The sequence below is a fragment of the Podarcis filfolensis genome, assembly GCF_964270895.1.
Source record: "Podarcis filfolensis genome assembly, chromosome: 5".
Taxonomy (NCBI): Eukaryota; Metazoa; Chordata; class Lepidosauria; order Squamata; family Lacertidae; genus Podarcis; species Podarcis filfolensis.
The window spans coordinates 64,495,278-64,520,115 of NC_139608.1; the positions used below are offsets into that span (position 1 = coordinate 64,495,278).

Here is a 24,838-nt window from a genome sequence, read left to right on the forward strand (position 1 = left end):
AAGAAAAGAAAGCAAAATGAAAGGAAGGAAAAAATCCTGGAAAAGATAAAAGAGGGGGAAAAGAAATTAAGATTGAAGCCAAAATCGCAAGAGATTCTAAGAGAAATTAAATTTCATCAAACACAATATATGGAACTGACGAATCAAGAAGTAGAGTGGAAAATTAAGCAAATGAAACAAAAGACCTTTGAATCTGCGGATAAATGTGGCAAGTTACTGGCTTGGCAAATAAAGAAGAGACAAAAACTCAACACGGTAACAAATATAGAAGTGGAAGGAAAGAACATAAGCAACCCAGCGGAAATTAGGAATTGTTTTCAGAACTACTTTAGACAACTTTACACACAAGGGCCGCAGAAAGAAATGGACATACAACAGTTCCTCGAGGAAAATGGGCTGAAAAAGGTTTCGCAAGAAAGTAAGACAATATTGAACCAGGAGATATCAGCACAAGAAATAGAAGATGCCATTCAAGGCATGGAGCTGGGCAAATCCCCCGGACCGGATGGACTGACTTCCAAATATTACAAAGTTTTGAAGGAAGGGTTGATACAACCTCTGAAGGAAGTCTGCAATGAGATTATGGAGGGGAAAAGGGCACCCGATACGTGGAGAGAGGCCTACATTACACTTATACCAAAGACAGAGACTGAAAAGACCCAACTTAAAAACTACCAACCCATCTCGTTATTGAATGTGGATTACAAAATCTTTGCTGACATTTTAGCAAAGAGACTGAAAAGAGTTTTGATGGAGGAGATTCACGGGGACCAAGCGGGCTTTCTCCCAAAAAGGCATTTGTCGGATAACGTAAGGAATATAATTGACATTTTGGAAAAGCTGGAAGTGAATATAAACACTAAGGCTGTTTTGATATTTGTGGATGCCGAGAAAGCCTTTGATAACATTTCTTGGAGTTTTATGTTGAAGAACCTCCGGGGGATGGGGGTAGGCCAAGGGTTTGAGAATGGTATAGGTGCAATATACTCTGAACAGAAAGCAAAACTAATTGTAAATAATGTGGTTACAGAAGAGTTCAAGATTGAAAAAGGGACACGTCAGGGGTGCCCTATCTCCCCACTACTTTTTATATCGGTCCTGGAGGTTTTGCTTAATATGATTAGGAGGGACCAGTTGGTTAAAGGGATTCAGGTCGGAGCTAAACAATACAAATTGAGAGCATTTGCAGATGACTTAGTACTTACATTGCAAGAGCCAGAAGCTAGTACGAAAAGAGTTTTGGAAATAATCCAAGAGTTTGGTCAATTGGCAGGATTTAAATTGAATAAGTTAAAGACAAAGGTATTGGAGAAAAATTTAACACAGATTGAAAAAGAAAGGTTTCAGAATGAGACAGGGTTGACCGTGGTTAAAAAAGTGAAATATTTGGGTATAAATATGACAGCTAAGAATGTGAACCTATTTAAAGACAATTATGAAAAAACTTGGACAGAAGTGAAAAAAGATTTGGAGATTTGGTCAAACTTAAAGCTTTCCTTGTTAGGTCGAATTGCAGTTATAAAAATGAATGTATTGCCAAGAATGTTGTTTTTGTTTCAAGCATTGCAAATAATGGAAAAAATGGACTGTTTCAAGAAGTGGCAAAAAGATATATCTAAATTTGTCTGGCAGGGCAAGAAGCCCAGAATTAAATTTAAGATATTAACGGATTCAAAGGAAAGAGGGGGGTTTGCCCTGCCAGACCTTAAACTCTACTATGAAGCGGCAGCTTTCTGCTGGCTGAAAGAATGGCTGCTTCTTGAAAACACAGACATTTTGGATTTGGAAGGTTTTAATAACATTTTTGGGTGGCATGCATATTTGTGGTATGACAAGGTTAAAGCACACAAAAGTTTCAAAAACCATATTGTCAGAAAAGCACTATTAAATGTTTGGATCAGATATAAAGATTTGCTGGAAAATAAAACTCCAAGGTGGCTGTCGCCAATGGAAGCTAAGGCAGTTAAAAAGTTAAACATGGAGTCGAAGTGGCCAAGATACTGGGAAATTTTGGAAAAGGAAGGGGATAAATTGAGATTGCAGAGTTTTGAGAAATTAAAAGGGAAGGTGAGAGATTGGTTGCACTATCATCAAATAAATGAAGCGTTTAAATTGGACAGTAAAATTGGCTTCCAGGTGGAAAAATCAAAATTGGAGACAGAATTGTTAGAACCCAGTACTAAGAACTTGTCAAAAATGTACAATTTGCTGCTGAAATGGAATACACAAGATGAAACGGTTAAATCAGCTATGATTAAATGGGCTCAGGACATTGGTCATAATATTCTGTTTGCTGATTGGGAAAAGTTGTGGACCACCGGGATGAAATTTACGGCATGTAATGCTCTAAGAGAAAACATCATGAAAATGATATATAGGTGGTACATAACCCCAGTCAAGCTTGCAAAGATTTACCATTTGCCTGATAATAAATGTTGGAAATGTAAAGAAAAGGAGGGTACATTCTTTCACCTTTGGTGGACGTGCCCGAAGATTAAGGCATTCTGGGAAATGATCTATAATGAACTTAAAAAGGTATTTAAATATACTTTCCCTAAGAAACCAGAGGCCTTTCTCTTGGGCATTGTCGGACAGGGGGTGTTAAAGATGGATATAACTTTCTTTTTGTACGCTACAACAGCAGCTAGAATACTTATTGCAAAGTACTGGAAGACACAAGAACTACCCACACTGGAAGAATGGCAGATGAAGGTGATAGACTACATGGGCCTGGCAGAAATGACGAGCAGAATCCGAAACCAGGGAAGAGAAGCAGCGCAAGAAGAATGGAAAAAGTTCAAGGACTATTTAAAGAAATATTACAAAATTAACGAAAGTTAGAATGATGTTGGACTGGAAAGTAAATGGTTACTATTAGCAAGGGTTAAGACAAGGAGAATAAGGAAGATTAGATTAATTTCAAATTAAAATAAGGGAAGATTTGCTGAGTAATTGATAAGAATTTGGAATACAGAAAAGGGAGGCATGAGGAAGTCGGGGAAGAAAGGTACAAGAAATTAAGATATGAAATGGTACATGTTTTTTGTTTTGTTTTTGTTTTTGTATGTTTATGTATTTGTTATATGTCTGTTGTTGTTATAAAAACCTTTAATAAAAAATTATTTAAAAAAAAATAGTTGTGCATATTTCAGGATATGAACACAGCAAACCCGGAAGTATTTTTCTGAGTTTCACCGTGCGCGCATGCGCAGAAGCGCTCTATACACCACGCTCGTGCATAGAAGCATTAAACTGCGCCGCGCACATGCGCAGAATTCCCGTTGCTAATTCCTCGGGATGCGGCCAGAGCTCCGGAATGGATCCTGTTCACAACTGGAGGTACCACTGTATATGGAGAACCTCTGCTTCTTAATGGTGGCTTTGGAGGGTTATCGGCAGGCCTCCCTGCCCCCCCCCCCATTCCATGCTGGAGCAAGAGCCACGTACTGAGACAAACTGCAAATAACTGGACCTCAAAACTGGACCAACAAACACTGCCTAACTTGCCCCAGATCAGCCGCAAAGTCTCAACAGTAATAGGCTCCCTTGTGTCTGGCAAAGCCAGGTGTACACAATGCCAGCCAGCGATTAGCTTCTTTTACGTGGAAGGTATTACAGGGGTCAAGCAGTTGAAAACATTTGCTAAAATAAGAGACAGCCGCCCTATGGAGGCTCATGGTCCTGATAGCCAAACCTGAGCGATGTGTGACATTTCCCTCACTGACCTCTGGCTGCATGGGTTAGTCGGAATTGGAGTACCTTCTGCTGGAATACAAAAAGTTATTCCAAGCTGCATATTCTTTGGCCTTTTGGGGGTCCCTTCGTATTGGCAAAGAATTCCATGATTCATTGAAGAACAGAAGCAAGTTTATTCTATAATGCATGGTTACACAATATAATATATTATAATAATAAGTAGTACTAGAGGCTGTGCCCCTGCATGTTGTTACATTTTTACCATCGATTTTGTTGTGTGTTTTTCTTCCGTAGATCCTTTTGTTATTGCTAGCCAACCTTTAATATTATTTGCGACAGAAAAGAAGAACATAAGTACAGAAAACAATAAATGTAAAACTTTTAAAAAATGTGTCTGCATTAATATCAGGTATATAGTTTGCCCCTCATATTAAGACATTATTTGAACTTTTGCATCAGAGAAAGCATATCCTTAAACAACTGGTCTGGTGCATCAAGACCCCAGATGAAATCCGAATGTTGCCATTCAGGAATATTCTTATAGAAAACTAAATGAGGGATTCGAGGGAGCAGCCGTTCAGTAGCCTTTTTGGTTACAACAATGTCGTTCCCACCACTCCACACAGCTGTTGGCACAGTAATGTCTTCTATCTTATAAAATGGGGGTGTACTCTGTTGAGAAAAAGAACAGAAAGATGAAAATTAGGTTCACTTTTATTTATTTTCCTCTTTTTAATTTTTTATTAATTTTTTTTATTAAATTTTCCAACGTACATTTATAGTATCCAGTCTAAATTTATCACATATTTTCTCTTTTAGACTTCCTTCAACCTCTCTGACAATCATCCATTATTCAAATTTTTAAATACGCATTTCCTAATTTTATATTGCATTTTATAAACCTTCACACACTTAGTTTTCATCAATACAATAGTCCTCTATCATTTACAGAACTTCTTGAAATCCCACTAGCGTTATTTGCTCATCACATACACATTTCAGGTAGTCTGAAAATTTTCCCCAGTCTTCAATGAACTTTTGATCTCGTATATATCTGATCTTTCCTGTTAGTTTGCCCAGTTCAGCATACTCCATCAGTTTCATTCTCCATTCTTCGAGCGTCGGCAGTTGTTCCTGTTTCCATTTTTGGGCCAATAATATTCTCGCTGCTGTTACTGCATATTTTCCTCTTTTTAAAGACATCTTTTGGATCTTCAGATACATTGAAGGTCTAACATCTGTCCCTTGAAAATCATTCTTTAACTGTCTATTAAGTATCCAACTCCTTACTCTGGAGCAGTAAGAATAGCAAAAGGAATGAGAGCCCTCATGGCTCATGAGGAGGACGTGCTCTTCAGGACAGAGGTAGGGTCTCCATTTGAGCCTGAGGGGCAGTAGGGCTTTGATGATGTCGCTCAGCCTCCCCCCCCCCCAACAGCTGAAAGGTGGAGTAACATAGCAGAGGCAGCCACTTCCGCACATATCAGCAGACTAGTTTCAGCTAAGCCCCGCTGCCCATCTGGCCTGGAAGGAGGCTCTCAGTGGATCCCAAAAGGCAAAATCTAGAGGGGAGTGGTAGCTCACTGGTAGAGCATCTGGTTTGTGTGTAGAAGGTCATAGGTCCCTCAGGTTTTCTAGTAGGGCTTAGAATCAGAGCTGCTGCCAATCAGTATAGACAGATAGGTGGAACAATAGTCTGACTTGGGATAAGGAAATTTTCTATGCCTTACTCATTAAATGCATGCACTTTCATAGATAAACACATAATTACAACCAGTTCTTTGGTGTCTTTGGTGTTATCTCACCCAAAGGAATTATATAAGAACTCAGAAATCGCAACATGGTTCACATTAACGTTTAACCTACCGCCAAAATCTCTCATTAGAATCCAAAACACTTACCATGTTGTAGACAGCTTTGTTCTTTGATCCATAATCAAAATACTTAAATTGGTTCGTTTTATCAACCTAAAAAGATGGAAAAGACTTATACACAATTTGAAATTTGGTGCACGTTCAAAAAACAAAATCCTCTTGAAAGATGGAGAGCCACAAGAAAATTCAAACTCTAGAGATCTTGGTTACAGTCAAACTTCGGTTGTCGAACTCAAAGAGAAGCCACGTCGGATGTTCAGCCTCATAAAAACATTCAAAAATGGGAACTTTTACTTCCAGGTTTTTGGCATTCGGGAGCCAAGGCGTTCCAAAATGGAGCTGTTCAGGAACCGAGGTTTGACAGTATCAGAATTCCCACCATCCACCCTGGCCAATGATAGGACCATAAGCTCTGCTTAAAACAGTGGTGTCTCTAGAAAGTCAGGTAGAAAGTTATTAACATATCTATCATCCTCATTTCTGAGAAAATAGTAAAAAACTGAGCCCGGCCCCTCAAGATTGAGGGGGTTCAGCCCTATTCGGGCATATGTTGGTAGGGAGGAGCTATCCTTACCCCATAGAATTGGTGCCTGTGCCCACAATATTGACCTCTTCTTTTGCCCAGCCTTCACTAATCTTCAGCTGTCAAGACCACTGCAATATGTTTCACCTTCTGCGTAATGTGAGGATTCCCAGCACCAGTGGATGTTAGTGCACTCTGGTGCATGGGGCAGTACCCCACCAACCTCCATCTTCCCTCCTCCACCCACTGCTTGCCTGTCAGCTTTCTACTCCTCATTGTTTCCCTTGTAGAACTCAGCAGCAAGGAGAATAAGCAATGGCGAAAGAGCATAAGGAAGAATTATAATGTCAAAATTAAATATTCAGGAAGAGCCATAGATCAGTGATAGAGTCTCTGCCTTGCACTCAGAGGGTTCCGGATTTAATTCCTTGCAACTCCAGGTAGGGCTGGGAGATACTACAAATTGCAACCCTGGACAGCTGCTCCCAGTGAGAGTAGACAATACTGAACTGAAAGGAGCAATGGGCAGTAAAGGGCAGCTTCCTGTGTTCTTCCCATGAGATCCAAAGAGTTGTTACAGTTCATGTTTGAATATTGAAGTATCTAGAATATAACTTTTGAGTGGTCCGGTAATCTGGAAAACTACACTTTTATAAAATGAAATGGAAACCTTAGTACCAAAACAGAAACATGAGAAACTAAACAGGCAAGTCGAAACGTCAGACTTTTCACTCCCATTTTTTTTGAGATGCTGAGAAGGTATTTGTTAGAATGTACCTGACTCCAGTGTGCAATAGTTTTTGCAGAAGTAAAATCAGGGTAAATTCCAAGATACACATCTGCTCGACTCTGGAAGAATAATAGAAAAGAAAATGCTTTTTATATTCACATTCTCGAAAAATTTTCAAGGAACACATTTATTTACAAAGCGATAGGTCATGGCAATCAAGGTAGTGCAGCATACAGACACTTTCATGCAGCACAAGGAAGCAGGTTTCTGATGAAGAGGTGTCTGGGTACCTAGATGTGTATCCCCCACCCATAGTGAATCCAGCTGATAAAGAATAAAGAAGGAAGAACAGGGGCCTTGAAGTTGCCTCACAATAGTGAGCACCTGGACAGCACATGGAGCAGGCACAGAGGTCACCTGGTCACAGCCTGCCCTATAGTAGTAATTCCTTCTAAATTTGCATCTGGAAATTAGCATAAGCAGTTAAAATTAGTCACTCTGAAACTTCTTTGGTTTTTGTAGTGCTGTGCATTTCCTCTTCTATGGTCATGCGTCAATGACCAACTACCAACTAGACGAGAAGTTAATTTTGAAAATAAATTTTAAAAGATAGATCAACATTTATTAAAAGAGGCCTCTAGAATTTCACCATGGAACAACTATGTAAAGGAACTCAAAATTATGGCAAATGCTCTATTTTGTTTGTTTGATTTTCTTTCAAGTTCTTTCTTTCTTTTCTTGAAGTTCTTTCAAAAAGAAATAAATGAATAAATGATAGAGAATAAAACTACCTACCACATTTAGGTTTTTCTCATTGCGTCCTTGGAATAAGGACATGATTTGGAGACAAAGTTTGTCAATCCCTGGATAGCTGCACCACTTGGCATTGTTGGCTTTTAGTTTGTTATAGAAAAAGCAGAGTTCATTACTGCCGCACATAAGCTGTAAAAATAAAATTTAAAAAATCTGAAGCATTACTAAATAATCATCCCTTCTTGGAAGGAAACATTGAGGTTCCTGTTAGGAACAGATCTCCTTTATGTTACAGTTATATACCACTTTTCTTCAAGCATGCTCAAGGTGAGATGCCTGGGCTGTCTAGTCAATTTTGCTTCCAGGTCCTGATGTAGGCCTGGCTCTGGATAGCTGAGGAGAGATTTCTAAGGGGGTGCTCTCCAACAACCACCTTCTTCCCACACAACCTCTCAGGTATTAAGATTGGCAGATGGGGCCTTCTTGATAGTTCCTTAAAAGTTTGGGAGTGGGGTCCTGGAAAAGGGCATTCTCAATAGTGGACAGTAAGATGAACAACAGAGTATTTGGCAGAAGTTGAACAGCAGCAGAATTCAAATGGTACTGGTTGTGTCACATGCAGGTAGGAATGTCAATCATTCCTTTCTAGCATCCCTGACTGTGACAGAGTCTTAATCCTGTCTGGGAGCAGCCACCGAAAAGCATTGTGGAAGGATGTGTGGATCTAGAATTGGCCTCCACAGTCACTTAGGGACTCACTGTTAAGACCATGTTCTTGGAAGACAATCTTACTTGGCTACGAGTAATCGCCAAAGAAGAAGAAGAATTTCCATTAACCATTTCTCTTTTCTTTGAAAGACTTCCAGTGTTGAGATCCATAAGGGTATATTCACGTATAACTTATGTTTATATATATTCCAGATTCTCAATATAATATGTCTGATGAAATTGTTTCTAAAGTCCACGGTGACTCTGACCTTATCATACTACAAATGTTCATGTGATCCAAACCTTCTAATTCTTCAAGCTCACACTCAACATAAAGAAATGAAGCGGATGGCAGGAAGACTAACTCTCCATAAAGATGCAGAAGAAAAATATATATTAGAATTATGGGCCTTGAATAATACCTACTCTTATCAATTCTTGAGGAAGGCGTAGAATTAAGGAAAAGACTCCTTTCATGCCATCCAATGTGTAGGCAGGAGCCAGGCCCATGAAGAGTTTAACCTTTTGAGCAAGCTGTGGCATGGTTGAAAAGGCAATAAAACCTGGAAAAAAGAAACAATTCTAAACATAGCACTTGCAAACAAACAAACAAACAAACAAGAGATTTAAAAAAAAACCTGTGGCTCTCCAGGTGTTGCAGGAGCTGGAGCCCATCAGCCATGCTTGATAATGCAGAAAGGCAAGAAAATAAAAGGTATTTCATTCTTTTCTTATTAACTTACCCGTTGTACCTCCCTGGGAATGGCCAATATAATACAAGTTTTTTTGCTTAGTTTTCTGCAGAATAAAGTCTATGGCTGCTGGATTATCATAAATTGCCATTTCATGAAAGCTGAAAGACAAACACAGAATATAGGTGAAATTTTGCCTGTCTGCAATTGCATACAGTTGTGGACATTAATGTCTAAATACAAAAGGTACCATACATTACATATGATACCCTTACTTTTGGAGGATAACATTGTAAGCTTATTGTCCTATGGAAAGAGTAAGGAGAGAAAGAGTAAATATATATTTATGATTTATTTAAATATTTATATCACCCTTAAACTTGCCCAATAGGTTCTCAGATATGTACATTGTCCACATGTTAAAGGATAATTTTAAAGAATTATATTAAATTATATAAAATCGCTCAACTGCGTTAAATTTAAATGGTAGTTCAGAAGTCCCTTTACACATCCTAAAAGGTGTACATCCTGGAATGTCTGGGCAAAATGGTGTGTCTTCACAATATGCCTGGAGGAACTAACAAATCTGTACAATAGCGGACCCTTTATCAGGTAATCTAAATGCCAAATTGTTCGTGGTCTTATATGCTAGTTGTATTAGGACTGGCCTAAGATATTCTGGCACTGGAGGTGAACCACAAAATTGGACCACTTCCCTCCAGGGAGGAAGCAGTGAGTGAAGATCTACACCAATGACCAAGTGGCAATAAATGTCTTCATTACAACCAAGTGGAGAATGAAGATCTACATCAGGAACGATGTGCGGAATCACACTGATGATGCTTTTCATATGGAAGATGGAAGGGCATTCCACAGTGAAGGGGCAAGAGCAGGAAATGCCTTTTGGGGGGTCACTACCCTCTGATATTATGTGGAGTGTGGTGCCATGCTAAAAATTCCCCACAATTAAATTAAAATTCTGCTCTGGTTGGCTGAACTGATATTACCCTTGCTGGTACCTTTCCCAGGAAAATCAAAGGCTCACTATGTCAGGTTCCTACTGGAAGACCGGACAAACGCTAGAACATTAGCAGTGGCAAAGTTTTTATTGGTGGTTGCAAGAACCAATGATCCCTATCCTTAAGTCTGAACAAAAGAATAATAGTAATAATAATAATGATAATTTATTATTTATACCCTGACCATCTGGCTGGGCTTCCCCAGCCACTCTGGGCGGCTTCCAACTAAATATTAAAATACAAGAATACATCAAACATTAAATGCTTCCCTAAACAGGGCTGCCTTCAGATGTCGTCTAAAAGTTTGGTAGTTGTTGTTCTCTTTGACATCTGGTGGGAGTGCGTTCCACAGGGCGGGCACCACTACCGAGAAGGCCTTCCGCCTGGTTCCCTGTAACTTGGCTTCTCGCAGTGAGGGAACTGTCAGAAGGCCCTGGGCGCTGGACCTCAGTATCGGGGTAGAACGATGGGGGTGGAGATGCTCCTGTTTAACCTGGAGGTAGGCTGTCTGAATTGTGCATTGCTTTGTAATGATTTGTTGGGTCTCGACCATAATAAAGATTGATGATGATGATGATGATGATGATGATAAAAATAAATACATCTATGAAGCATCTCAGTTAAACGCATTTGTCAGGGGCTCAGGAGCAGGAGCACAGGGGAGAGAGGAAATGGAGAGCGAAGGGGAAGAATCCGAGGGCAGCGTAGGGGAGTATGACAGTGGCCCGAGAGATTCCATGAGCTTCTCCAGCGAACCAGAAGATTCCCAGAAGGGGGCGCCGATGGTCAGGGCAAGGGGGGGTCCCAGGGGGGACGCACCAGAAACAAGGAGCCAGCGGGGAACCCTGAAGCAGCAGCGGGGGATCAGGACCAGTTTCCCCACCAGAGCGTAGTGGGGGGGAAGAGTCACATGTGTCAGGGCCAGCGTCTCCTCCAGCGGGGAGAGAAAGTGAGTCAGGGCTGACCACGCCTCCAACGGAGGGGAGGTCAGTTGCAGCTAGCCTCCCCGAAGGGGGAAGCAGTGACAGCAGCAGGGAAACGGTCAGGAGGAAAGTTGCTGGCTGGGCGCGCACGCCAAGTTCAAATGTACAGGCGCGGGGGACAGCAGGAGACCCGGATGGGGAACCAGCTCCTAAAGCCCACCGGAGGGAGGGGGAAGGCTCAGGGGATTCAGCGTCAGAAGAGTCTAGAAAGGGCGAGACCCCAACGGACAGGCGGAACCAGAGGCGGAAAGAACAGAGGAAGAGGTGGAGTAAGGCTAGAGTCTTAAACTGGTGCCTGGGGGGAGGAGACTCAGACGGAGCATCAGCGGTCTGAAGTTTGAGACGTAGAGCTGCACGCTGCGGCTCTGGAAGTGAAACTGAACTTCAATAAAGACTTTTGTACTTAACAACGAAGCAGCGTTGGTCCTTTGTGAGCTGGGATCTCGGGCAGCTCTGACAGTATGCTCCGTCTCAGTTAAAATTTAAACCTCGCAGCGTGAGTTGGCGCAGCGAGGGGCAAGACTTGGTGTTTTGCGAGCTCACGAAGATAGGCAAAGATGACTACAGAGGACAAGGTGACAGAACTGCAAAACGCAGTCACGAGGCTGTATGCAGAAGTAGAAGCATCCAGGAAAAGAGAAGAAGAAGCAGTAGCGCTCTGCCGGGATCTGCAGACCAGGTGGGAACGTTGGGGCAAAGAGGGGCTGCCAGGACCCAAGCCGGAGGGAGTTGGCCTCAGGAAGAGGGGGGGCAGCATAGTAGCCCACTTCGACGGGAACCTGCAGCAGTACCCTAACTTCAGAGCCGACATAGTTTACGCGCTCAATTTGCTTCGGAAAGACTTTAGAGATGAGGAAGAGAAAGTGGGATTCATAATTACTCATCTGCATGGGGAAGCTAAATCGTGGCTGCGGAATTTATGGCGCGAAAATGATCCCGCCCTCCAAGATGCCGACGCATTTATCAAAGCTATGGACGCTTGTTTTAAATCAACGGTAGATGTGGATGTGGCCAGGAGGGAAATGCATGGGCTGCAGCAGGGGAAAGCCACGGTGAGACACTATCACTCACGCTTTTTTGCGTTAGTGAATGTGCTGGGCTGGCAGAAGGACTCCGTTGCTGTCAGGGACCTGTTCTGGGAGGGACTGAATGGGGCCGTGAAAGATGAGCTGGGAAGGGGAGAAAGACCTAAAAGCACCACAGAAGTCGTTCAAAGAGCTCTGGCGATAGGGGTGCGCCTGGAAGACCGCCCTTGGAGCAGAGAGGAGGGACGTAGGGCAAGCACACCAGCCAGAACAACTCCCTTCCTACCCAAAGAGACAGGGCGCGTGCTATCCACGCCTCCACTGGGGAGGGGAGAAGAGCCGATGGAGATAGGTGGTGCCAGGGCTCAGACAGCAAGCAGAGCCCAAACACCAGGAGCAGTCAAGGCGAAGGCTCCTAGAGGGAGCAGGAAGTGTTACATCTGCGACAGTGCACAGCACATGGCCAAAGAGTGTCCCCAGAGGATCCAGAAGCACACTGCAGCCTCAGCAACAGTAAAGGGAGCAGTTCAGCAGCAAGAACAGCTGCAGGGAAAAGAAGAAGCCTGGTTGGAAACGGAAGCACTGGGGCCCAGCCAGGCGAGTCAGTAAAGCAGTCCCCAGAGATTTTACAGCCCACAGACCCCCTCCCACCCAAACCAGTGGTGCAACTCACCGCATCGCTCCAGCTGCCCAATGGGTTCACCCTGGAAGTCCCAATTACCATTGACTCTGGGAGCAACGCAAACTTTGTAGGAGTGGACTTCATCAAGCAACATCGCATAGCCCTCCTACCAGCCACGATGCCCCTAAACGTCGTCACGGTCGATGGCAGGAAGATACTGGGAGGAGAGGTGGTACAGCAAACACCGCCTATGGTAATGCAAATTGGAAACCACCGGGAAGTCAATAGCTTCAACGTCACCCACCTGTCGGACACGCCCATAGTGTTGGGCATGAGTTGGCTGGATAGGCACAGCCCGGCATTAGCATGGTACCAGCGGCAGTTAACCTTCTGCTCTTCCTACTGCGCAGAACACTGCATCCGGACTTGCCAGGAAGAGGAGGGGCAAGAGGATGAACCGCAGCTACACCTAGGCATGGTGCAAGCGGTACCCAACAAGTACAAGGAGTTTTTGGAGGTCTTCTGCGAGAGGGAAGCGGATAAGCTGCCTCCCCACAGGCCTTACGACTGCAAGATTGACCTCCTGCCGGGGGCGACGCTGCCGACTGGAAAACTGTATTCCATGTCTGAGGACGAACTGCAAGAACTCAGGGAGTTCATAGATCACAACTTGAAGCGGGGATTCATCCAAGAATCCAAAGCAGTGGGGGGCAGTCCCGTGTTTTTCGTGAAGAAAGACATGCCCCAACGCAGGCTCGTAGTTGATTATAGGATCATCAATTCCAGGACGAAGCCCACAGCATTCCCCATGCCCAAGATCGACGACCTGCTCGCGACGGTGAGGAAGGGACGACTCTTCACCAAGTTGGATCTACGAGGGGCGTACAACCTTATACGCATGTGGGAGGGCGATGAGTGGAAGACGGCCATGTTACACCTTTAGGCACCTATGAATATCGCGTAATGCCATTTGGTCTGCAAAATGGCTCCCATACCTTCCAAGCTTTCATGCATCACGTGTTGGCGGGACTCCTCTACAAGAAGTGCATCTGCTTCCTGGACGACATCCTGATCTTCTCGGAATTGCAGGAGGCTCACGAGGGGGACGTCAAGGAGGTCCTGCAGAGGCTACAGGAGCACAGACTTTACGCCAAACTAGAGAAGTGCCAGTTCGACATGACGGAGGTGGATTTCCTGGGCTACAAGCTGTCCGACAAGGGACTCGCCATGGACAGCACCAAGGTCCGCGCGGTGTTGGACTGGAAGAGCCCGCGCAATCGGAAGGAGGTCCAGAAGTTCGTCGGCTTCGCCAACTTTTATCGCAAGTTCATCAAGGGGTTCGCGAAGGAGACGGCGGCCATCACGGACACACTCAGCTCCAAGAAGAAGAAGTTCACCTGGACGGACCAGGCGGAGCAGTCCTTTAGGAATTCAAGCCTTAGTCAGAGGAATTGGCCACTCTCCAGGTGCCCGGCTTGAGTTCCTTGTTGATCTCCCCCGTCAGTGGCTCCCGGCAAGACAAGGCCAGATCTCTTATCGGCGATCCTTCTCAAACGTGAGAAGAACACAACCACTCCCCCCTTCCATCCCCAGGGAGGGGAGAGAGACAGACAGAAATGTATTTACATGCCTTTATTTCTGTCTTTCCAGCAGTGCAGAGAAAACGTGTCTGCACTCTCTCAACACCAACAGCAGAGAGAGAATAACTCCTCCCATGTACTTCCAGTACAGGGTCATGTGACACTCTGAGCTAACATCCGGTGCTCAGTGCACAGAATAGACTGTCCCTTTGTTCCCACGGTACAGTCCCAAAACATCAACATCCTGTTTGGCTTTCCAGCCATCTGGAGCACTCTTCAGCATTGCTCCTTTTTCGTAACATCCTCCCCCAAAAGAATCAATGCGTGTTGCGGCAAGCAAAGCGTGATCCAGAGAAGAAAACAAACAGTTGTTATACACATAACACTCCCCTGTTGTTTCAGTTCCACCCTTGGAACTACCCGTCACTGGTTTCCCCAGTGTACCTCTCTGGTTATCTGGCTTCCAAGGAATGAGTGCATCTGCATTACCTTGGCTAGCAACTCTCTGTTGTGTCTTTGTCTCTGACTCAGACACAGCTCCAACCTGTCCCCAGTTGTGCACAACAGCAACACATGCAACAGCTAAGTTAGCAAACTCTTCTGAGTACCTTTTGGGTGGTTCACCCTTTGTAACTCTCTCAGACCTGCGTAAGAGGTCTGATCCTCTCTGCTCACTGGTTCTGTCTCAGGACTCTTAGGAGAACCAGTTCCAATAGTAAACAGTGGTTCATCCTTCACCTGTGAAGGTCTATCCATTGTGTGAGATTTCCTCTCAATGACTGTGACAACTGAGCTCTCTGAGCTATCACTGTCGCTCTCAGTACCACTGTAATCTGTAAAATCTTCATCATCATCTGAATTGTCCTCTGTGGGAAATGTGTGTTCTATCACTCTCTCCTGTTCAGGAGAACTCTCTAGAAATTTTGTGAGAATCACCTGACCAGATTCAGACAAAATTACTCTGTAGAGACCCTTTTCATATCCCACAAAAATGCCTCTGGCATTCTTTACTCCACCTGGAGCTTCTGTCCTCACATGAGACCAAAAACCCTGAAATGGGCAACAGAAGGTTTTCTCTGGAACAGTTTCTCAAAAGGAGAACTTCCCAACTCTTTTGAAACCTTTCTCACCCACGCATGACAAAACGACATGAGTGACTCCGCCCAAAACTCATGTGGCAGATGTGAACTAAGCAATTGCGCATTCATCCCCTTTTGCAATTCTTTGTTCACCCGTACACAGACACCCCTGTTCCACGCTTCCGCTGAAACAGCAACCTTGTGTCTTATCCCTTTCTTCTGCAGGAACTCCTGAAAATCCTGTAAAAGAAAAATTTGCTTCTCATCTGTTAAAAGACAATCAATGTTAGCATCATGCATATTTTTAACCTTGTCACAAAACTCCTGAAACCTTTCCAAGGCTTCCTGTGGCCTCTGTAACACATAAATCCAGACAAAGTTAGAGAAATGATCCACACACACAAGATAAAATCTTGCATTGCCTCTAGATGGTTCTAGAGGACCAATCACATCAGCATACACCCGCTGAAACGCTCTGTCGACCCTGGCCATCTTCTTGGCGCTCGTTTTGGTCACACCTGCGAGAGAAATCAAGTTAGACTCAGAATTACATTCCATGTAATCACTTTGGTCAAAAGTCAACAAATACAGTCCATCTTTCTCTCTGGCAGAAAGATACAACTCTCCATCTTTGAAGATCTTGCAGCTCTCAGCATCATAGGACAGTTTCAGTCCTTTCTTTGCAATCTGCGAAACACTCAGCAGATTGAACTTCAATTCAGGAACCAAGTAAACATTGTGTATAGTCAGGTTCAGACTCTTAAGATACACAGTTCCTATCCCGGTCGCGTCCAGCTCCTGACCGTTGGCTTGTTTCACAGCGAAGCTTTGCTTCTTAAACGTTGAAAAGAGTCCTTTGTGTGGGGACATATGACAAGTACAGCCCGTATCGATCACAAACGAGCTTCCAACATCTGGCGTAGTTCCTTTCGCCATCAAAGCCTTTGCAGGTTTCACCGAAGACTTGGTATGACCTTTGCCTGCTGCCTCAGGCTTTGCTGAGCGGCCCTTAGCTCCTTTTGGCTGGTGTGGCTTCTTGCAGTTCCGCTGAAGATGCCCAGCCTGTCCACAATTGTAACATCGGACAACGTTCAAAGCTACAGCATTCTCTCCAGTAGCAACATCAGTGGGGGAATTAGAACTCCGTTCCTCCCTCCCCCTGTCCTTCACCTCCAGTGCAGCAAGGCGGTCGTGTTCATTCAAAACAACGGCACACACCCTCTCCGCGGTCAAATCTTGCGCCGGAAGGGAACCAAGCTGACTGGCAACGGTTTTGTAAGTCCGATTTAGGCTGTTTATCATCATGAAGCAGAACACTTCCTCCTGTAGACGGAAATTGCGTTCCACCATCTGTTGGCGCAGATATTTCATTTCCGTCAGGTGCGCTTGAACATCTCCATCAGGCGCAAGCCTCAGATTGGTCAGCTTCTCAAAATACAGCAACGCTGAAGAACCAGCATCCCTCTGATGTGTTCTACGCAGCGTCTCCCAAATCTCTTGCGCGTATTCCAAATCCTGAATATGCACAAGTTGGTCATCCGAGACACACAGAATTATAGCCGTCCTGGCCTTCACATTCTGTGATTCCCAACCTCGCGTTGGTGCTTGAGGGATGGGGTTCTCAATCACTCCAAAAATCCTCTGATTCTGCAGCAGGGCCTTCATCTTTACAGACCAAGATGAATAATTGCCATTAGTCAGGGGAGGCGGGTAAGGCAAGCCTTCCCCCTTCTTGGCATCCATTTTGAATCCAAGTCTCAGCTCTCACTCTTGAGCCAGTAAAATCCAAAAGTCTCTTTTGGGTTGTTTACTGCCTTCACTGGCAGGCAAACTGCAAGCTGTCTCAAAGTCAAAACAACTTTTGAGTTCCCAGGCTCTCACTGAGCCAGCCCCACGTGTCAGTAACTTTCCACTGTACTGACTGTCGTTGCCTAGCAACTGTGCATACCTTTCTTCAGATAGGATTTCTTATCTAGCCACAAGTATGCCTGGTATGCAAGCCTTTGCTCTCAGAGCTGTTTTTCCAAACGCAGCTCCTGTGAACCAGAGAATGAATCAATCTGCGTTCACACTTCTAGCCCGATATTCAGCATACCTTTTTGGGCTCCGTTGCTTAGAAAACACCCCCTCTCGGTGTCCAGCCGTCTGTTCAGCTTCTGGCTGCAATGCAGACGTTATCTTCTTTCCTTGGTGCAGAGGATGGCACACGATCCATCAACCTCTCACCTCTCATGCTGATTCCCATGGATCAGATAACCACCGGCGTCTGCTACCAGTTGTCGGAATTCAAGCCTTAGTCAGAGGAATTGGCCACTCTCCAGGTGCCCGGCTTGAGTTCCTTGTTGATCTCCCCCGTCAGCGGCTCCCGGCAAGACAAGGCCAGATCTCTTATCGGCGATCCTTCTCAAACGTGAGAAGAACACAACCACTCCCCCCTTCCATCCCCAGGGAGGGGAGAGAGACAGACAGAAATGTATTTACATGCCTTTATTTCTGTCTTTCCAGCAGTGCAGAGAAAACGTGTCTGCACTCTCTCAACACCAACAGCAGAGAGAGAATAACTCCTCCCATGTACTTCCAGTACAGGGTCATGTGACACTCTGAGCTAACATCCGGTGCTCAGTGCACAGAATAGACTGTCCCTTTGTTCCCACGGTACAGTCCCAAAACATCAACATCCTGTTTGGCTTTCCAGCCATCTGGAGCACTCTTCAGCATTGCTCCTTTTTCGTAACAGACTCAAGCGTCTCTTCGCGTCCAAAGAACAGCTGTTACACGTGAACCCCAGCAAGCCAATGAGGGTGGAGACGGACACCTCGGACAGAGTGGTGGGGGCGGTCCTGTTGAAGCAAGATCCGCAAGGGGACTGGAGGCCGTGCGAAGTCTACTCCAGGAAACTCAGCAAGTCAGAACAGAACTACACCATCTGGGACAGGGAGTTGCTGGCCATTCATGCAGCCTTCAAGGCGTGGCGGCACTTCCTCGTCGGAGCCAGACACACAGTGCAGGTTCGCACGGACCATAAGAACCTGGAGTATTGGCGCATGGCGCAGGTCCTAAACCAGAGACACATCCGCTGGGCGGAGTTCTTTGCGGATTTCGATTTCCGGATAGAATACGTCCCAGGAGACACCAACGTCATGGCGGATGCACTATCCAGGAAGCCGCAGTATCTCGAGGAAGCGGCACCGGTGGCGGCCAAACACATTTTCGCACCGAAAGCGTGGGCGTGCGCTTCAGCCGCCGTGGACCTGGACGCGGTGCGTCGAGCGCTGCAGACAGATTCGTTCGCACAATCCAAGATGGAGGAGGTGCGAAGAGGCACAGCGAACGACGACGAGTTCCAGATTTGAGACGGACTGCTCATCCGCAAAGGCGCTCTCTACGTACCTGGAGACGACCTCCGCGCGAAAGTCCTGCAGCAGTTACACGACGCGCCCAGCACTGGGCACTTCGGCAAGGACAAGACGGCGGAATTGGTAACCAGAGACTTTGGGTGGCCCAAGATGAGAGGAGAAGTCGCGGATTACGTCTCCAGGTGTGACACCTGCCAAAGGGCCAAGCCAGTACACAGGAAGCCGTCAGGTCTGCTAGAACCCCTACAGACGCCGTTCGAACCGTGGGAGAGAGTGGCCCTGGACTTTGTCACAGATCTGCCCAGCTCGCGAGGCAAAACAGCTGTACTCGTGGTCATAGACATGTTCACCAAGATGGCGCCCTCCATTCCTTGCGCGAAGGTGGCCACAGCGGAACAGACCGCCAAGCTGTTCATAGACCACGTGTTCAAGGCTCACGGCTTGCCGCGGTCCATCCTGTCCGACCGGGGTCGCCAATTCATCTCGAGCTTCTGGCAGAAGCTGCTGGGCATCCTGAACGTCAAGATCAACTTAGCGTCGGCACGACACCCGCTGACCAACGGACAAGCGGAGAGGGTCAACGCCATCATGCAGCAGTACCTGCGATGCTACGCGAATCAACAACCCTCGACCTGGGTGGACTACCTACCGCTAGCCGAGTTTGCCTACAACAACACGAAGCACGCGTCTACGGGGGTGACACCGTTCTTCGCCAACAATGGGCGGCATCCCAGAACCTTCCCGGGGTTAGAGACGAAGGGGGAGGGGGAGCCACGGGGAGCAGAGCACTTAGCAGCAGAGTTACAGGAGGTCCACGAGCAACTCCAAAGGCACTTGGAACTGGCGAAACATGCCTACAAAATGCAGGCAGACAAGCACAGGAGAGTTGGGGAAGACATCCAGGTGGGGGACTGGGTCTGGTTAGCAGCCCAGGCAGTGCCGGCCAGGACGTTAGCTAAGAGGAAGCTCAAACACAAGCAGCTGGGACCTTACCAGGTCGCGGCACAAATCAATCCAGTGGCCTTCCGGTTGACACTCCTGGAGGGCTCCAGAATGCATCCAGTCTTTCATAGGTCCGTGCTCACACCCTACAGGGCACCCCACAGGTTTCAGGCGCCAAGGGAACGCGCCAGACCCACTTAACAAATCTCCAACGAGGGAGGGGTCACGGAGGGCGATGCCACTCAACGAGGTCACGGAGATTTTGGACTCGAGGTGGGGAAAAGAGGGAGTGGAATATCTCCTCACCAGGGAAGGTACCCCAGCCAGCACCAACAGATGGGTACTGTGCTATGCCGTGGAGGAGCACTACCTCAAAGACGAGTTCCATGCACTCTTCCCACACAGACCTATGCCGGCAGAGTATTTCGACGACTGGCTTTTCACACCCACACTTTCAGCCAGTACGTTCCAGGGTTTTTCATCAGCTGAAGAGACGACGCCGGAAACAAGCTCCCCGGAGGGGTCACTCTCGGGGTTTGCCACAGGCTGCTCCTATTTGTGGGACACTCAACCGGAGGTGGGGTGGCGCAGGGAACTGCTGCGGGGACCCTTACACGCAGTCTCACTCGAGGTACCCGGGGGAGGGAACGACATGGACGTGTTGGGGGAAGATCCTGGATTCGAGCACAACAGCAGAGAGCTGGAAGCAGAAGAGATCGACGTCGACGAGCCCATTGCGGTTTGGCCGGATCCCGCTGGCCGGCTGCACACCGGGGGGAAGAATGGTATCCCGCACTCACACCCACAGCACTGGAGCACCCGGAACCCACACCCAAAGAGGGGGAGGGGGGAAGGGGGGCTTCGAGGGGGGGATGGATGTCAGGGACTCAGGAGCAGGAGCACAGGGGAGAGAGGAAATGGAGAGCGAAGGGGAAGAATCCGAGGGCAGCGTAGGGGAGTATGACAGTGGCCCGAGAGATTCCATGAGCTTCTCCAGCGAATCAGAAGATTCCCAGAAGGGGGCGCCGATGGTCAGGGCAAGGGGGGTCCCAGGGGGGACGCACCAGAAACAAGGAGCCAGCGGGGAACCCTGAAGCAGCAGCGGGGGATCAGGACCAGTTTCCCCACCAGAGCGTAGTGGGGGGGAAGAGTCACATGTGTCAGGGCCAGCGTCTCCTCCAGCGGGGAGAGAAAGTGAGTCAGGGCTGACCACGCCTCCAACGGAGGGGAGGTCAGTTGCAGCTAGCCTCCCCGAAGGGGGAAGCAGTGACAGCAGCAGGGAAATGGTCAGGAGGAAAGTTGCTGGCTGGGTGCGCGCGCGAAGTTCAAATGTACAGGCGCGGGGGACAGCAGGAGACCCGGATGGGGAACTAGCTCCTAAAGCCCCCCGGAGGGAGGGGGAAGGCTCAGGGGATTCAGCGTCAGAAGAGTCTAGAAAGGGCGAGACCCCAACGGACAGGCAGAACCAGAGGCGGAAAGAACAGAGGAAGAGGTGGAGTAAGGCTAGAGTCTTAAACTGGTGCCTGGGGGGAGGAGACTCAGACGGAGCATCAGCGGTCTGAAGTTTGAGACACAGAGCTGCACGCTGCGGCTCTGGAAGTGAAACTGAACTTCAATAAAGACTTTTGTACTTAACAATGAAGCAGTGTTGGTCCTTTGTGAGCTGGGATCTCGGGCAGCTCTGACAGCATTGTAAAATCATATAGGGAAATCCAGTTGGGAAAGACAGAACTCCACAGTGCCATCTGGTTTCGTAGTGTTATATTGCCTATACAATGCATCTAAAATGCTTTTTTCTTTACTAATCTAGCTGGGTCCTGGGAAAGTTTTTAGGAAAAGCATCCCTTCCATCCAAGCAACAATAGCCCCTTGTACTTACCTGAAATTCCAAAATTCTTCTTGGTCTACTGAGAAGTGCTGATGTCTTCTAGACCAGGTGGTCCCCCTGTTATTTATTATCCAGACATCATAGTCAGCATCTGCTAGAACAAATCCCAGACTATTGCTAGGAAGATTTGAAATCCAGCTCCTGCCTTCACAAAGGTTACCAGGTACCAATAACACAACTGACTTAGGCCCTGGAAAACAAAGACAACATTAGATAGAGAATGGGCACTCACAGAGCACCAACATTTCCCACTGGTATCTAGCCCAAGGCCAAGCAGAGTAGGGTGCAGGGGGTACAAAGGAGATGAGCCAGACATTTCCTAGGACCTCAGAAAATGTTTCCATAGATTGTGTGAAGACTAGCAACATTGTTTTGTGTAAGCCTACATAAAATGCTGTGACACTTCTTTCCCCGCCCGCTTTCTCTTCTGCCAACATGTCCCCGCCTACGTTTCCCAAGTAATCCAGAGAGGCAGTGCTGAAGCATTGGCAAAAGGTAGCAGAAGTAGGTGAGGTGAGAAGGTAGGTGGACCTTTCCTCTCCTGTGGGTGAAACGCTGTGTCTCTGAGGTGATTGCTGCCTGCAGCTGAAGAGGGGCCACAACTGCTGCGGCTGTTTCTAAACAACTCTCCTAAGAATCAGGAGATAGTTAATATTTGCACTGATTTTTGAAAAGGCATAAAAAAGCCACTCAACCAAACCCCACGCCACTTAAGATATTTCATAGTGTTCTGCTATGAATAGAAGACTGGACAATTATTCTAACTGTTGATAATTTGGAATTATTGATTAATCTGGGAAGCCTTGTTGCTCAGATATAATGAACAAGGAATCATCAAGTGTGTTTACAACTGAGCGCAACTCAAGTGATTTCAGCCAACTTGCAACAATTTCTTGAATGAAAGAAAAAAATAGTGAAGTCTGGGTAACATTTTTAAAGTTGAACATAGGGATATCAGGCATGGCATGTGGCATTTTAATGCATTTACTGCTAAATTTCAAAATTACCTGTCTTCCCAGAACTATGTCTTCCATGTGGAATTCTGTTTGCCTGCAGGTAATAGCCATCCCCTGTCAGGATTGTATACTCTTCACTGGGGTATCCCCAATACTGGATAACTTCAGGCTGTGAGTGGAGAAGGATGGAAATAGAAATGCTAGATTAAAAAATAAATAAATCTGATCATTTGATTTCTGGGACAATTGCTTTAATATCTCAAAGAACAAAAACTTCCGACGGCCAATTTTATTGTGAAGTAACTTTAGCAGCCCTAAACCAGGAATGGGAAATCTATAGCTATAGCTGGGCTCCAGCTATAGCTATAGATTTCCTACACCAGGAATGGGAAATCTATAGGCTATAGCTGGGCTCCAGCTCCTATCAGTCCCAGCCAGCATGGCCAAGGGTCAAGGATTATGGGAGTTGCAGTCCAACAACACCCCATCCCTACCCTAAATTCTCATAATGTACACATGATTGTATGCAAGTTTGCCCAAAACACACCCTTTTTTTTTGCCTAATAAAATGATTTTTTTTTTTGTATTCTATTTTCACTTGTATATACATTTTTAAAAACACTTTACTCTGGTATATACATTTCTATTTCCATTACTTGGCTGGAGAACAGTACGCAAGGAAGACTTTGTTCCAGTTTGTGTATTGTTCCAGAAAATACAAATCATGTAGAATCAGCTTGAAATGCAAACTGATTCAAATTTATTCCCCCTTTTCCCCATCTGGGTATATATGTGTGAAGTGTACATAACCACAGATTGATTGTGTTTTTCTGCATTCCACAACAAAAAGACAAAAAGGAAATCTATACTGATCTAATGCAAAACACCAAGTCTGTATGGTAAGCAACTGCAAAGAAATCTCACCATGAGAAATATTGCTACAACAGCAGCTAGAATACTCATTGCGAAGTACTGGAAGACGCAAGAACTACCCACACTGGAAGAATGGCAGATGAAGGTGATAGACTATATGGGCTTGGCAGAAATGACGAGCAGAATCCGAAACCAGGGAAGAGAAACAGCGCAAGAAGAATGGAAAAAATTCAAGGACTATTTAAAGAAATATTACAAAGTTAATGAAAGTTAGAATGATGTTGGACTGGAAAGTAAATGGTTACTATTAGTAATGGTTAAGACAAGGAGAATAAGGAAGAATAGTCTAAATTTAAATTAAAATAAGGGAAGATTTGCTGAACAATCGATAAGAATTTGGAATACAGAAAGGGGAGGCATGAGGAAGTCGGGGAAGATAGGATATGAAATTAGGATATGAAATGATACATGTTTTTTTGTTTTGTTTTTGTCTTTGTATGTTTATGTTTGTTGTGTTGTGTCTATATGGAAAAATAAAAATATTATAAAAAAAAAAAGAAATCTCACCATGAGAAATATAATGAATCTGCTGCCTAAGGCTTCAGCTAATGCATGTGCAGCAAATGTCAACATTTACACTGAGGAGCCAGTGTAAAACTCTGCTCCGAGAAGGAGTTATCAAAGCTAACTGTGTCTTCTAGATCAGTTTATCTAGCCAAGAGAGTATTGTTTCAAACACGATCAGATTAACTTGCAGTTTGAAATAACTCCTGCCAAGCATGGAGTTTCTTCCTGGAAATGCATGTGCTCTTGAAAACTGTTTTAAAAATGAAATTATAAGGATCATGGTCCACTGTTTTCAAGGCCATCTGAATTATTAACTTACAATAGTCATAAATTCTTGAGGATTCTGATGTCTTCTACTGCTGAATTCTTCAGATGTCAGAGCCTGTTGGACTAAGCAGGCCACTCCCCAAAATAGCCACATCTTGGACCTGTGTATAAAACAGAACTACAGGATCTCTAGTCTGAAAACATGAGTCCTTAATGAAAAAGATTTCAGGGGGGAAACTCAATATATTGAAGAATGATCTTGAGGAGACATGATGGGTGTTGAAAGGTGAGATAAAAGGGTGAGATGAACCTTTGGCCTGATCCAGCAGTGTTCTCTCTCCCTCTGGAAGGAACGGAGCTGGAAGTCCTATCTCCACACAGAGCCAGGTGGGGTTGAGGTGGGGCCAGCCTACCACTTCCATTCCTTCTCATCTTCCTCCAGTATCTGCCATGCTAGTGCTAGACCCAACAGTGCCAAGTGAGTCATGAAACCAAACAACATTCCCTCCTAACCCCTGTACTTTTTAAAAGTCTTACTGCACCCTTCAGACACCAATTCTAGCTGGGAAATAGAGTTGTCTCCCAGTTTAAAATATTGAGTCTGGAGGTGCTGAGAATTCCTCTTCCCAGGACCACTGGCTCAGAACGTGCAGTTGCTGACTGGGATACTGGGAAATGGGGTCTGCAACACCTCATGACTCAATC

At 45.7% G+C, this 24,838-nt stretch overlaps 1 protein-coding gene across 1 annotated transcript in view; it reads right to left on the bottom strand.

The window, feature by feature from the left end:
- Positions 1–3,356: 3,356 nt before the first annotated feature.
- The window catches only part of LOC310763253 (uncharacterized protein), a 46,348-nt gene continuing 24,866 nt past the window's right edge, over positions 3,357–24,838 (bottom strand). Inside the window, exons 12-20 of the mRNA XM_083615138.1 lie at positions 24,186–24,294; positions 22,478–22,595; positions 21,462–21,660; positions 9,028–9,137; positions 8,711–8,847; positions 7,619–7,765; positions 6,871–6,942; positions 5,598–5,663; positions 3,357–4,368 (exon numbers count right to left, since the gene is read on the bottom strand). Coding sequence (XP_083471264.1) covers positions 4,135–4,368; positions 5,598–5,663; positions 6,871–6,942; positions 7,619–7,765; positions 8,711–8,847; positions 9,028–9,137; positions 21,462–21,660; positions 22,478–22,595; positions 24,186–24,294 — 1,192 coding nt within the window. The 3' untranslated portion in view covers positions 3,357–4,134. The remainder of the gene's footprint in view (positions 4,369–5,597; positions 5,664–6,870; positions 6,943–7,618; positions 7,766–8,710; positions 8,848–9,027; positions 9,138–21,461; positions 21,661–22,477; positions 22,596–24,185; positions 24,295–24,838) is intronic.